This window comes from Vigna unguiculata, chromosome 8, assembly GCF_004118075.2.
Source record: "Vigna unguiculata cultivar IT97K-499-35 chromosome 8, ASM411807v1, whole genome shotgun sequence".
Taxonomy (NCBI): Eukaryota; Viridiplantae; Streptophyta; class Magnoliopsida; order Fabales; family Fabaceae; genus Vigna; species Vigna unguiculata.
Window position 1 is genome coordinate 30,105,065 of NC_040286.1, and position 16,089 is coordinate 30,121,153.

The 16,089-nt window shown below is 29.3% G+C and overlaps 1 protein-coding gene across 2 annotated transcripts; it reads right to left on the minus strand.

Annotated features, from left to right (window-relative positions):
• Nucleotides 1–8,123: 8,123 nt before the first annotated feature.
• Nucleotides 8,124–12,200, minus strand: LOC114194576 (F-box/LRR-repeat protein 3-like). Of its 2 annotated transcripts, none has more exons than XM_028084905.1 (9): nt 11,401–12,200; nt 11,171–11,296; nt 10,736–10,840; nt 10,258–10,648; nt 10,048–10,177; nt 9,487–9,781; nt 9,072–9,331; nt 8,694–8,749; nt 8,124–8,604 (listed from the first exon to the last, which is right to left on the minus strand). In XM_028084905.1, exons 1-8 carry the CDS (start codon nt 12,019–12,021, stop codon nt 8,740–8,742), a joined length of 1,938 nt encoding a protein of 645 aa, XP_027940706.1. In that variant the 5' UTR covers nt 12,022–12,200; the 3' UTR covers nt 8,124–8,604; nt 8,694–8,739. The 2 variants fall into 2 exon arrangements, with proteins under 2 accessions (XP_027940706.1, XP_027940705.1); XM_028084904.1 differs by having other exon boundaries at nt 11,171–11,299.
• Between the last annotated feature and the right edge of the window lie 3,889 nt (nt 12,201–16,089).

The following is a 16,089-nucleotide window of genomic DNA, read 5'->3' on the forward strand; positions in this document are numbered from 1 at the left end:
TATACTAATTTCTCCCCTTAACATATATCTGACATCTCTAAGATAATAACTTCATACATATTATCAAATTATGATAATTAAAATGTCATAAATATGTCACACACCATATTAGCTAACCTTAAAGTATCATCATCAGATCCTCCTTAGAAAAATTCCTTAATATCCTTGAATTAGATGTTGTTATTTCCCAACCCATAAGGACATATGTGAATTTCATATTAAAATCACAAAAAACAAAGACATTTTGTGTTGGTTAGTCTTTTCTTTAACTAAAAATGAGTAGCATTTGATTCTCAAGACCATAACTCAAACATGGTTATGTTAATAGTTCCTAAAACTATCCTAAAATATCATAAAATGATAATCATTTCTCATCTTATAAGCTTTGGAAACAAAAATGCATCATATGTTTTCATAATATTATAATATGGGTAAAAATGGTTTTTTTTTTTCATTATGTGTTGTTAAACCTCCCCTCCATATAGTTGAAATAAAAGTCCCCCATAGAATGTGAAAATGATGACCGAACAATCTTTTCCAATCAAAGGAAAAAGAAAGAAAAATTGATCTTGGAGAAGTTTTTGTCATACTATGAAAATTCAACATTAGGCTTAACTTAGAGAAGTGCATATTCAAGTTAGAAAGAGGAAATTCTTGGGAATCATGCTAATACAATTAGGGATTGAAGCAAATTGAAAAAAAAAATGTTGACCGCTTACTAAGATGTGTAATCCCACAAAGAAATCATTGACAAACCCCTCTTGATTATGACTTGTATTATCAATAGTGCAACATTGGTAAGCTAAATGATCCAGACTTTAGTAGTGTTATCCAATAAGGCTACAATGGCATCAAAAGAATGGTACCAACGATGACCACCCATACTTTGGAAAGTACTTTGTCAAATGGAACTACCCAACCGTACAATACTATAAGGACATATAAGTTGTGCTTGCTCAATCACTTGGTCCATGACTAAATCATCAGCATTATCAGGACATAAAAATCACTCACAATGATGAGAACTTGACACCTAGCTCGAGGTCCACAATTTGATTCAATACACGATCACCCTTTCCAAACAATCACCCACTCAAAAAATTCAAAGAACTCAAACAAGATAATGTTACTAACTTAATGTGAAAACAAAACCTCTACAGCTTGCCACTTCTTATAATGCTTGAAGATCACTTAGTTCTTGTACAAATGATTCACCCCACATTTATAGGCAAACAAGTCAAGCATACCTTACCAATCGTTGTCATGATCTTCATTCATTAGATCTCTTCAATCCAACACCCACAAACAAAGTTTTTCTTGTTTCTTAGGATAATCATCATAATCACAAAAAACCAGTCACGTATCTACTATGATATGACTTCAACTTATTTGTCGAGTTTGGAGAACTGGTGTACAAATGTTTCAATAAAAGATATACAAATTTTATTTCAAAGTATTAAGACTCTTTATCACTTGGGTCGCTCCTTGAGTTTGAGGTTGATGCACGAATGATGTAAGAACACGTCTTCAATAAAGTTATGGAATTTTTCTTTCAAAGTGTTACAACTCTTTATCATTTGGTCACTCTTCGAGCCTAGAGAGCCAATGTATGGATAATGTTGTGATATGTCTAAGCTAAAGATGTGAAAATTTTCTTTCAAGATGACAAAGCTTTTCTTTACTTGACTCACTCTTTAATATTAGAGAATCAATGTATGAATGAAGCCAAGTTAGGTTTTAGTCAAATATATGATTTTTTTTATAAGATTGTCAACACATCAAAACCTTCAAGTATTAGGGGCTAGTGAGTTCTTTAGCCCCTGAGATGACATCAATAAACAATTATGCCATTATCTCATATTAGTGTTATGATCTACATTTTGTGTCCATCTATCAAATTAAACGTTTATTGAATATTGGGAGGAATTGGACAATCAACCCAAGCCTATTCATACAAAAGACTTATTAAAATATTATAAATTGATAAAGACCTTAATATTCATCATATTTACATTTATTACATATTTAGTATCTTACCTGTATTTTATTCTTATTCACTTAAATATTATGGTGTCTTTTCATATATTAGCTACTAAATGATAAAAATAATATAAATGTATACTGAATTATAAAGAAAAGACTTAATTAAAAATTTTATGAAATCAAGTATTTTCGGTTGAATCTCTAATAACAAGATGATATGTGAAAATAAATAAGCAAAGTGACCGATAAAAATAATGTCACTCAATTAATAAAAAATTTAAACCATAGAAACTCAATTAAAAATATCTAAATTTATAAATAAAAAATAGTTAAGTTATATATATATATATATATATATATATATATATATATATATATATATATATATATATATATAAAGCTCATTTTACATAAGTGAAAAGGTAGCACTTTAGATCTTAAATGTCAATAAAAGTGTTTTAAATTGTAGTATTTTAATATAAGAAAATGTAAACTAATGTTACTCATCTAATGAAATTATCACTAATATACTCCTGGTTAATTACTTTTTTTTTTTTAAAATCTTTCATTCTTGATATAAAGTTTTAAGAAAAATGACAGCTTAGAAAAAAAAAGAAAAATTAATACAAATATATGCTACTAACTAATTTTCTTTAGTGACTGAATTAACTTTTTTTTTTGTTTATATTCAAGATCAGACAATAAAACATTTCTTAATTAACTTTTCTTTCACTTTAACATATATGAAAAGTGCTAATAATTTTCATTTTAGTGCAAGTTAGTTTTCAAAAACAACTATTTATTCTTAAAAAAAAAAATCAAACTATGCACGTTATTCAATCATGTATATGATGTCATATGCAAGATTGGATATGAAGATGAAAATGTTGGTTGTTATTGGCATTATTAGGAGAAAGTTGTGTGTTTGCATTTTCAAAGCAGGAACAGTGGGAAAGGTGAGAAGAAGGAAGATGAAATGAAGAAGCAAAATTAGAGAAAAGATTAAATGTGGAAAAAATGACAGCTTCACATTATTGGATTATTCCAAGTTGGCGCAATCTATGCAACAATATGTTTCTAGAACACCAGCAAATAACATGTAACGTATGGAACATTTATCATATAGCGTGTGGAAGAAATTTTTAAGAGTGTGTTTGAAGTTTTAGAATTAATATTACAACAAAAATAGCACCCACATCTTTTTCGATATTGTTTGAAAAACTTTAATCATAATCTTTTGTAGCTTTATTTCTCGTTTAATGTTTTTCTTTTCCAATGTAGATACGACGTTCATTAAAATTGATATGTTCCAATAATTTTTTTTAATAAACAGAAAGTATTAGAAAAGAAAAGAAAAAGTATTGCTAACTTTTTTTTATCAAATAAACACAATCTATTGATATTTAAATTTTTTGTTTTTAATTAATCTAATTCAGCCGAAAAGTAAATAAAATATGACAAAGAATTGTTTCAACAAAGATCGAACTCGAGCTATGTTGGTAAAATTATTTATATAGGTTGAATTACTCTCTTAGTTTCTAATTTATTGGTTTGGTTTATTTTGGTCTCTTATTATTTATTTGTTTAATTTGATCTTTTAATTCTTTAAAAAGATTCATTTTGTGGAATTTTAATTTTTAAATTTATTTTAAATTTAGTTTTTATTTTTTTAAAATATTAAACTATCACATGTCATGTTATGATTGTATCATATGTCAATTTGAGATTTCTTTTTAATTTTTTTTAATTTTTTTAATTCATTTTTTTTTAAAAAAACTATCATGTGACAGCTATGATCGTGTCACGTGTCAGACTAATAATGATTATTTTCAATTTGATCCCTTTATTTTGTTTACAATTTTGATTCAAGTTAGTTTTCTATTTTTTCAAATGATTCAATTTTGTTTTTTCCATTTTGAGATCAAATTAGTAATTAGGATTAATTACAACTTATATATACATGTTAAAATAATTTTTAATATATTTATAGATCAAATTACTCCTCTTAACTATTCAAATTATTTTTTTTACATAAGTAAAAAATTTTAAGTGTAAAAAATTATAAGTGAAAAAATGTGATAAATAAAGTAATATGAGTATTTATGGAGTGATTTGATGTATAAATGATGAAAAATTAGTTTAACATGAATATATAAGTTGTAATTAAGCTTAAATTGGAGAAAGACCAAATTGAATCATTTTAAAAATTTGGAAGATTAACTTGAATCAAAATTCTAAATAGAAAGACTAAATTGAAAACAACCATCGATAGCTTGACACGTGACATAATCGTGACCTGCCATGTGACATTTTTTTAAATTAAAAAATTCTCAAATTGACACGTGTCACAACCATGATGTGATACATGACAGTTTAATTTTTTTTTTTAAATTCACAAAATGACACCTAACATGTATAGACACGGATTAACGTGAACTTAATGACAATGACCAAATTGAACAAAAAAATAATAAGGGACCAAAATTAGGAGACCAAAACAATAATTAAACCTATTTAGATCCACAATTTTTTATATGATTTTCACTTCATACATGAACTTGTAAATTTTTTGATTTTTTTTTTTTATAAAATATGTGCCTTTATATGGTTTGGTTGTTCTAGTTAAAGGTACCTATACTTATTATAAGGTGAATATCGTTGGATTTAAAAAAATATTTACATTTAATATTTAACTGTCTCTTGAATATAATTATTTTTGAAAAGTATATTTGGGAATTCCGGTATTTGAATGCTACTTGTATCCATCTTATATTTATTTTCATATATCTAGTTTTTAACATCGGTACTTATCTTATATTTTATCTTATTGTTATCCCATTATATAAATATAGTCCCTGTGCATACAAAAGAAAAATAAATCTATCATTACTTCAAATTTGCTTCCAAATGTATCAAAAAAGAAATTCAAATATTTAATGTAGCGGGTCTCTATTGACAGCAATGAAACTACTAAGAGTCAGTGAAGAAAAAAAAAAAATTTACAAATGGGAGATCTTGAATTTGAGTCTAGTTGCAAAAAACTTCGAGAAATGAAGGAACTATTTCTCTTCTATAAATTAAATTAATTTGTAAAAAGTTCAAATTATATTTTTATTCCCTTAAATTTAAAATATTTTTTTATCCTTCAAATTTAAAACTCATTGTTTTAGCTTATAAACTTTAAAAAAAATGTTTTAATTGTTTAGTCCAACTATCTAAATATTGCGAAAATGAGTACGTTCAAAGGAAAATAAATGTTAGATATTTGATGATTAGAAAATGTAAGATCGGAAATAAATTATCGTTTAAATATTTTATAATTTTGTCATATAAGCTATATTTATAATGATATTTAAGGATAGCAGAACTAAAAGAAACATTTTGAATAGATCAATTTTAAGTTTGGAAAAACATGAGGAAGCTTACTTCAAAGTTGAAAGAATACAATCATAATTGGACTTTTAACTGAAGTGTCAACTAGTTTTATATCTTATTTAGGTTTTTTCGTCATTCTAGAAGTTATGGTTGAAGAGTTTATTCAAATATTGACCATGTGTAAACTTGTGTTGCTGCTGGGTGAAGATATCTATTTGTTTACGGTAGTTATGATCTCTAACTAATTAAACCAGGAGTAATTCAGATTTTAATTCACAAATCAATTATAATATTTTATCAATAATATAAATTATTTTATATATTAATAATTTTTAGTTTATAAAATAGTCTTTAATTTAGTGAATATATGATTAATTATTTTTGTTCCTGAATTTGGTTGCTACTCAATAATTTTTTAGTGTAATATATATAATATGTATAATATCATTCATTAATTCCAAGCATGAATGACTTCTTAATTTTTATTATTGGTGCTCATTTCATGATAATATGTTTCATTTTCCATTCGAACTTTGGAAATAACAATTTTGTTGACTTCTTTAAAGAATTATTGACCATAAGTCATACAATTTGGACAACCATTTTGGATAAGTTAATTTATTCTAATTGTTGATAGTAAAACAAAACATTACAAAATAAACACAAATCGTATAAGATAAGATAAATACTTTGAAAGTCACCTGTCAAAAGAGCAAAAGTAGAAGAATAATAGTTTTAACAAGTTCACAAATTTACAATTATGTTGTTATACATTTAGAGATTAAACACACACAAAAATAATCCTATATTGATCTTAAACTTAATCAACATAACAAAATAATTCAACGATTTTTTTTTATCAAATAATCAATGATTTTGTCATCTTGCTAAAGTACAAAATAGTTTTCAAAATTCATTATAAAAAAATTAGTAAAAACACATGCGCTACATGCACATGCGCTATTTTTTTTTATGATAACAAAAATAATAAAATTATTACTATTATTATAATAATCATAAAAGGAAATTTCAATAATTTATAAAATTTTATTGTAATTAATATTTATTTTTTTGTAGAAGTTTTTTTATTGTAGTAATTATTTTAGTTTAAAAAAATATTTAAATTTAAAAAACTATATGAAATTAAAAAAAATTACGAAAGGATAAAATTGATAAAATAATTATTTTGATTTAAAAATAATACTTAAAGAATAACAATGAAAATCAGACGTGTACACCAAAGAGAAATTATTTTTATATAATAGTACAGATAATGAGATATTTGAAAAAATATATCTGATAATCCTATTAATCTAGAAAAGGAATGAAATATGTGTAAGTCGATGACATCCATAGAGGGTTGATAAGTCTCATGTTTGATGTCATAGTTCAAGTATAATTTTGTCAGGACACATACTTGTGATAAAAACATGTTTACAAAAGGTATCAACTTCTTGGGGTTCTAGATATATATATCCCATATATATATATATTTGGTCTTATACATATAAGATATTTGATACCACTTTTACTCCAAAACTTTAAGATAATAGTGATATGGGTCTGTATTTTTATGTAGTGTTTAACTTTATCTATTTTATCTAATATGGAACTTTGATTCACACTTAGACTATTCTCAACACAATCATATCCAAACTGGTATGCTTTTTTTTTTCTACCATTGTTGTCTGGTCACGACAAAATAAAATGAAGTCAACTCAATAACCTCACAAAGTTTACATTGAAATGGTTGTTCAATTCTTTGTTTGATCAGACCCTTATAAAAAAAAAAAAAACCTTTTATTTTGTCCAATTTAAGTGAGACAAGTACAAATATTTGTGTCCACTAATATTATTTTTTGACTTGTGGTTTTCCCAAGTAAACGCCCATCTAATATAGCCTTGGTTTGTTTTGTTTTGTTCTGTGCCAAGTTGCCACTATAATAATATCTAGAAAGCAGTGAACTGTGGATTAACATTTTGTTAGATTCTGATCCTCAAAAGGTGTCGGCATTTGGAATTGCATCATCCTTAATCAAGGTCATTGTTCGTATTGGAAGATAAAAAGGTATTAAAAGAAAGCAAAACTAAACCACTCCCATGCAACCTTTATTGACTCTTGCTTCATTACAATACTTTTAAATTTAAGCAGTTAAATGACGTTTTCAATGTCTATTTATTCAAAACCTGTCACTAATGCCTCGTCAAACCAGATGGATCCACTAAATTATTCACACTCAATCGTGTTCATTATGCTTCCCTGTTATTGGTTTAGTTTAAAAAAAAAAAAACAAACATAATAAGAATAACAAACCTTAAAAGTGAGAAACCAAAGTTAAACTCGAAAAACATTGTAGTTGAGTAAAGGCAATAATCAGTTGCAGAAGGGAAAATACTGTTCAATGGTGCCCCTTCTAGATTTCATTTTCTTTGACCGTTTCTGCTGTTTCATTAATTGTCGTTTTGCGATGTGAAGAGAGAATAAGGCAAATACTAACAGTCACATGTTCACACTTCACCAGACTTCACTAAATTCTGACTTTCAAGTTGTGAACAACAACAAAACCTAATGGGAAAAAAAAACCATTTTTTTTATTTAGATGAGAAATTTTTTTAATATTTTGTTGTTTTCGAAATATTGAATATTTTAATAAACAAGGGTCGATTGTAGTACTTTAAGAATTTCGTCCATGGTCGTAGTTGAGCTGCGGTAAAACAATATAGAATGATTTTATCAGTATTTTTCATATGATCTGCAATGCTAATTCGATCAAGGATGGTGCATTAGCACCACCATTATCATAATATCTAAACGCGCTTTTCAAAAAAGCTTTTACTTGCAACAAAAATTGAGTCCATACTGTACTTATTTCACCCAATCCATTTCCTGGCCCCTCCACATTCGTGTGAAAACAACATCGTATTAATACACTTGAAAACAATGTTTTGCTTTCACTTAGCCTTTATGTAACACTCAGCAATGACTTTTGACGGAGGGAAACTATATTGGACCGTCAAAATACTATAACTTGTAACAAATGGCGCATATCATATCCATTTTGACCATTTATGATTTTGAAAAGCCAACAATGGAAATCTTTGACTGAGCCTAATGCACTTGGGAAGTTTCCTCATCGCTTCCTCCTATGCTGACACAAGACAAGCCTAGCAGCTACAACTTCGTCTGTCTTTGTAACATTGCTGTTCATTTCCAAAGATTTGGCATAACATTTTCGTTGCCACTACCTGAAGAAAATGCACCAGTCAAAATTAAACATACAAACCTTTTGAGAAGCCAATTAATTGGCAACAAAACTAAAACTTTGCATACTTACAGAGCTTACAAACTCCTTCAAGTGTGTAGCTTCCACCCTTTTGAACCTAGTCCCACCTGTCACAGATGTGCACAGTAAGACATGCTGAATATTTGCATAAAAGAATGTTCAGATTTAAGAATATCTTGTATTGTCGTTTTATAATTCAAATAAACTGTTTCAAATTCTCTAGTTGCAAGTATCAATATCTCTCTACTTTTGTCATGGTTAATCAAAAATTGTATCGCATGTGCTGAGATATCGTTGAGTCCCCACTATGCAAAACTTGTTGTGTTTTTAATTGAACATCAAATTCAAGGATTCGTGTATATCACAGATGATTCAATTTCTGCATATATGACAAGCTAGAAATAAAGGGCTGAAATGTCCAAAAGTTACCAAGAGGCTTCAAACGTTTTTTCCCTCCAAACAAGCACACATCCACGAGCTTCCATGAATTTTAGAATTTGTTGAGGAATCAGTGGCTCGAAGCATGCGTGCAACTTCGCTTTTGTTAAACTTTGACAAGCCAAAAGAAAAGCTACTAGGCCATTTGAAGTTAAACCCTCTACGTGAAAAATGGATATATACTGCAGGCAGCTTATTCTAGCAAGTGCAATGAGCCCCACATCGGTCACCGAGCAATATGATAGCTTTATCTGCAATTCAAATAAATCAATGGTAGTTAGTTCTTAAATACACACTGGGGGATTTGAAACCATAGAACATCAGGTACTAATGATAATAACTTCATAAACACTAGCATACAAAAGAAACTCCAAATGTATTGGACAAGTTAGGAATAGGAACCTACCTGTTTTAGGCTTTGAGAATGTTGAGCCAACTGAATCATTCCAGTATCATTAATTTTGCGGCACTTCTTCAGGTCTAGATTCTCAAGATTCCTACAACCGACAACAACATTTGAGAGACCCTGTGGTGAAATATGAGGGCACCCTCGGATTTCTAGAGTTCTCAGTTTTTGGCATTTTGAAAGAAATGCCAGTGAAGAATCTGTGATGTTGCTGTTGTAAGCAATGTTAACAACCCTAAGTGAAGGACAGCCAAGGGCAATTGCAATAATTCCCTCATCGGTTATTCTTGAACTCCTGTGAAATAAAACAGAGCAAACTTTAAAGACAAGTTAAAAATTCGTAACCATTTATCAAGAATCACAATCTTTAGATGAGATCAGAATTGTCTAATGTCTATGAGCAATCAAAACTAAATCTTTTGCAGTTTACATATGCTCTATAACGAAGTTTCATGAAGCTTTTTCACTCATCTCACTTAAAAAATGAGGTAACAGGCTGCAAATTTTCCCCGAATAATGCTTAAGTTGGATTTAAATTTAACAAAGTTGAGATACAAGAACCTGTAAAGATCAAGATGTTGGAGCTCTGAACAACTGTTAGCAATATGCTTTAGTCCTTTATCAGTTATCATCAAACATATGCCCAACTTCAGACTAGAAAGTTTGGTACATCTTGAGATTGAACAAAGCCCTACACAAATCAAGATGAATAAATCACACACAGAAGGTAAAAAACATTTTATAATGTAAATGTAAGGTAAGAAATTGAACCTATGTCATCTATTTCAGTATCTGTGACATCTAATTCTTCCAACAGTTGACACTGTCCAATAAATAAGAAACCTTCTCTGCTGATCAAGCTACAAGATTCCATTCTAAGGGATGTAAGCCGTAAACATGAATTTGTTAGGTTGGGCATGAATTCAGGTGTTATTGTACGACAGCATGTTATGTCTAACTTCTCCAGGTTTTTGTTTGTTTTCAGAAGAAAGGAGAGATTCTCATCAGTGACTCCAACACATTTACTTAAGTTCAGCTCTTTGAGTGAGTTGCACGCATAACCGATGGCTTTTAATCCTGACTCTACACCCAAACAACCATCGAGTTTCACCAATTGCAGTCTTGGAAAACTTTGTAGACACTTTGCCAGATCAGTAGTAACCTGAGTACATAAAATTAGTGGCTGCAGAACAAGGCACAGTCCATAACACGATTACCACATAAATGATTAGCCAGATTCAAAACTTACAACCACGCTAGAAGATAGGATAAGCTTTTCTAAGTTCTGAGCACCATTTGTTAGAGAAGCAATGCCAATATGACCAATGTTTTGACATTTTGACAAGTTAAGCATCTGCCAAGAAAAGAGAGAACATGAGTGTTATCAAACTGGTGAAGTTAATGCATTCCTCTCTTTGGTAGAGCACACTTAAACTAGTTCCATAAACAACTTACAGAGAATCCAGATGACTCACTTGCTAGATGTTTGAATGAATATCATAGAGAAAAAATAAGTACAATTTCTTATAGGTTGAAAATCACAAGCATTTCAGTGAGTCTCCATTGCTTGGCCACAATATTACTTTTCTCTATTAAAAAGATAAGAACAGGCATAAAATAGTCAAATAAAAGCTTGCTTGGGTCCAATGGGTCCGAGAAGGAAATGCAAAACCAAAAGGAATACCTTCATTGACTTGCAGTTTGCTTGGAGGGTTGCAAGGCCGTGATCCTCAATGCCCAGACAATGCTCAAGAACCAAATCTTCTAGATGTTCTAATTGAAGGATATGATTAAGACATCTTTCTGTGATCTGCTACATTAACGAATTGAACATTGAATTATCAGTGCCAAAATAAAAGCCATCATGTATATATATATATGACCTTCAAAACATTAAACATTCAAATCCATTACCGGCATATAAGACAGATCCAAACTCCGAATCTCCTTGCACTTTATAGCAATCAAACCAGCCCCAAAATCAGTGACCCGAATGCACCACCTCAACACAACATGCCTCAACCTTTCACACTTGACAGCTATGCACCCAATCCCCATGTCCGTTATTCCCTTACACCTTCCCAAACGCAGCCTCTCCAAGTTCACAGCCTCGGCGATTGCCTTGGCCGCCACGTCAGTGAGGTCCGGTCTGTTGGACAGGTCAAGCTCCACCAGGCACGTGCAGTTGAGAGCGAGAGCGGAGAGTCCCACGTGCGAGAACAGCCTGCACCTGGAGAGATCAACGGAGCGCAGGGAAGAGCGCCAAGCGAGCGAGAGGGCCTTGAGGGCGAAATCATCGACGCAGGGACAGAGCGTGAGGTCGAGGTGCAAGATGGAAGGGTAGCGCCGAGAGGCTCTGGGGAGGAAGTCAAGGCGACGTGGCTTGAGAGCGGTGCGGTGCGTTGACTCGAGCGCGTAGAAGGACTTGCAGGCTTGGGAGAAGAATTTTGGGGCAAAAGGGTCGTCGCGGAGGTGGTCGAGGATGGCGTAGAGAAGGTCCTTGGCAAGGAGATCGAAGAAGTTGGGTGGTTCCATGGTGGCGCAACGAGAGTGAAAGTCAACGGAACATTCGGGTTCTGGATGCGGTTGTATTAAGGTGGTTAACTGAAAGCAAAGCAATGTTTGATGTGTGTGTGGGGCAGTGATGGGGAGTTTCGTTCTTCGGTTGAAAGCGTTAAGCTTTGAGTCTGGTCGCAGATGACGATGAAGGTATCAGTGTCAGTTCACAGTGCTGATGACTTTGTCCTCCGTCGTTTTGCTTTTGCTCTGGAAATTACCGAATTGCCCTTGTCGCAATATTTTTCTTTTATTTTTTAATATTTAATCTTAAATTCTAATGTTTTATTTTCATTTATATTTATCATATAATTAATTTTATTATCATGTTGTATAATTTATAAATCTGTATTTTTATTCTACCTAATATACATTAAATGTTAATATATCTCTTTTTGATGTCTATGAATGGTTTTTTTTTCTTCAATTTTTAAGTGTTAATGGATTCATTTCTCTATTTACTTTTAGAAGAAGTAATACCCTTTATAAATTAAATTATTTCATACATTAATTAAAAATCAGATTTTTAAAAACTAATAAAAAGCAATTATTAACATGTTAAGTAATTTTAATTTGTTTTTTTAATTAAGTCTGTGTTTAGAAAAGGGCAAGGGGCATATTTGGCATGGGAAAAAACAAAAAAAGGAATCATTACACGGTGAAGTGTTTATCTGAGGTAGGATAGTACAGCTACGATGCCACATGGTACGGCGACCACTAAAGCAGATCTTCACTTACGTTATTCATTATCAAATTATATAAACAATACTTTATCAAATTTGGTGACAGCTCTTTCATGGGGAAATTCCTGTGTACATGTTACGTACTAGGCTTTTTCTTTGTCCTCACTTCAAAAATTTTTTAAACTATGTTACCATCTTCACAAGCGCACAACAAATTAGGTTCTTATACTTTTCCTTTTTATGTCTAATACAACAGTGGTAGGTAACTCACTTTGTTGAGAATTTTTAATCACGGCTTTAAACTAAAAAGAGGTTTTCTTTATGGTTTTTGTAATTGATTTTTGAAGTTGATTTATGCAGATTTAAATAAACAAATAGTTTATATGACAATTTTATGTATTTCTTTATAATTAAATATATAACTGGTTTAATATATAATAGTTATTCACGTATTTTTGCTTTCAGTATAAAAAAATTATATTTTTAATAAATTTAATTTTGTTAATTTTGTTTAAACTTTACTAACAATTAATATAATTAAGTATGTATTTAATTTTTAGTAATTATTTTTTATGTTTATTACAAAAGAAAAAAAGTAGAAGTTAAGTGGTTTCTTTTCAAGATTAATTATATATTAATATTAATTATATCTTTTAATAAATACCATATAATAAATACTAAAGACTAAAAGGCATGTTTATTTAATTCAATCATTAATAGAGTTTAAAGAAAATTAAAAAAAATTGAATATAAAAAGTTGGAATAAATATGTTCTTGCTCTTTTGATTTTTAGTGAAAATTATTTTTTAAAATTTTGATCTAATTTAGTTTCCAAACTTTAAAAATGTATGAATTTAATCATTAAAATGCACTTTAAAAATGGACTTTGACCATTTTTGATAAAATTAATTGGTAATTGAATTTTTTTAAATTTTTTTCGGTAAGCACAACAATAATTGATTTCGTCAGTAAATTTGTTGATAATTAAGTATTTTTTTTAAATTGGTAGTTGACTAATTTGTTTCAAAACTCATTGACAAAGTTGTCAATAATTGAATCTTTTTCAAAAATCATTGATAAATAAATTAGTTGTTGAATTTTTTTAAATCGATCAATAAATTTTTCATTGATTTCTTTTTTTTAATTCCATCAACAATTGATTTTTTTTATTTAATTTGAGTAAATTCGTGGGTAAAATTGGTATCAAAGGAATAGAAGGAAGTGGAGTTGAAGGAGAAAGAGGTAGAATCAAAGGAGTGATAGTAGGAGGAGGAGGAGGCTTTAAAGGCAACGAAGTTGAAGAACATGGACGAGAATGAGAAGATGAGAGGAGGAGGAGGAAGAGAAGGAGAAGATGAGAAAAGGAGGAGGATAAAGAAGAAGAACCAAATCGTCATATTTATCAACGAATAATTACTAATAAATCCGTTGGTAAAATTTACAAACGAGAATTTTACTAACAATTTTTTTGCCGTTAGTTTTTCCTTATTAATTTTGATTTACCAATGAAATTTTACTATTATCGACAAATTTTGTTCGTCGATAATTCTATTTTATTTTTGGTAGTGAAACAACCATGGTTTTAGTTTCAATAGTACAATAGAGATATATAGTACTTACTTGCAGACACATTTGGATCCAATAAAACCCATATTCAATTAAAAGAGCTTCTTAAAAGACCCATAATAATCAATTCAAACAATAAAATAAATTTTGACATCTCTAGAAACACTCACAAACAAGGCCACCAAAAAAAGAAAACAAAAAGGAAGAGGACCTTAAATAGTTTGATGTGATAAAGTTCAACTACTATTTACCAAAATTTCTCAACACTTTTTTTTGTCATTTTCCTTTAACAGTCGTGTGACATGAAAGACTAATTTTACACTAGTGCAATGTAATGTAGGATAGACTTTTAATAACTCTGATATCATATTAGTAAGTGGGTTTAAGGGTGTGTTCTTTTAAGAAATTGGATTTAAGGGAGAATAAGTGTATGGATTTGAGTGCATTTGAAGACAAAGTTTTTATATTTTTTTTAAGTAGTGCTTGGATTAGAGAGTCGATGTGAGGGAGAGTGAGTGGATGGATTTGACAGATTGTTGTGTTGTTTGGATTTAGAAATTTGAATGGATGAGCAAAGGGATTTGAGTGAAAAGTTTCTTAGAGTTTCTAAATAATGTGATGAGTGCAATAAACTAAAGAAAATGTTTTAATTAATAAAAATAGATGATTACTAATTTACTCTTGTGTATAAATGTAATACAAATTTAAATTTAAATACTTAAAATTATATTAAAATAAAATTGAATTTCTTAATTGTAATGAAAAAAGATTTAAAATGGAAATATATAAAAATAAAATAATAAAAAAAATTGGAATAAATTTCAAATCATTCTCTTAAATAATTTATTTTATATTATTATTTAAATTAGTGTTAATATTCATTATTGTTATAATTAGTATTAATTAAAATTAAAAAATAAAATTATAATTTGTTAAATTTGTTATTATTAATATTAATATTGATTTTAATTAATAATATTATAATTATTGTTATTAATATTGTTATAATCAGAAGAGGATCAATATGATTTTAAATGAGAAAGTGTATGTGAAGATGATGAGAGTAAAGGAAGAAAAGAGTCCAACATTCATCTTCTTTGTTTTCTTCTTCCCCATGTTTCATGGGACACCAAACACAGCCCTAGAGAATAACCTACACGTACCCGTTTACATGCCATTTTTTTTCTTTTATGAAATTTGGATGAATTGAAAAAGTCTCAGGTCTTAAAAGATATAATTTTCAATGACGTTTTTGTTATAAGATCCAAACTCTTAAATAAGTTTGCTAATATAATATATTTTAAAATAAAGTGAATGTTTTATAGAATGAGAGAATAGAACATTTGAGAATCTGTATTGTGTTTTTTTAACATAAAGAAATCCATTCTCTTAAAAAGAATCTTGCAAAAGTATTTATCATAAATTATTTATCAACAAGATGTTGAGATCGGAAGTAAAATTCAAACTCCCCCTTTTACTTTATTTTTATCCATTTACATATTTGCCTTTCCCGTTCCACAACTGAAATTTAACGAAAAAAACGTAAACCATACCACAACCTGAGTGAAGAAAATTACATTTCAGGCATGTAAACATATTTTATTTTCTTTCAAACTTATGCCACTTAGATTATTTACTTGAACGAAATTTATGTTCACTCCTTGTGCTTCATTGACAAATCATTTTTAAAAAAACTCATTCATAAGCCGTTATGGTTATTATCCAATAATTCATCAAGATAAACAAACACCACCTTTTCTAAAAACTTTTGGGGAAAAGCCACAACAAAAATCTCCTC

Coding starts and splice junctions, on each gene's coding strand:
- LOC114194576 (XM_028084904.1), bottom strand. CDS start 12,021: ATGGAACCACCCAACTTCTTCGATCTCCTTGCCAAGGACCTTCTCTAC. Junction 10,649..10,735: donor TCCTATCTTCTAGCGTGGTT/GTAAGTTTTGAA, acceptor TTATGTACTCAG/GTTACTACTGATCTGGCAAA. Junction 9,332..9,486: donor ATTCTCAAAGCCTAAAACAG/GTAGGTTCCTAT, acceptor TTTGAATTGCAG/ATAAAGCTATCATATTGCTC.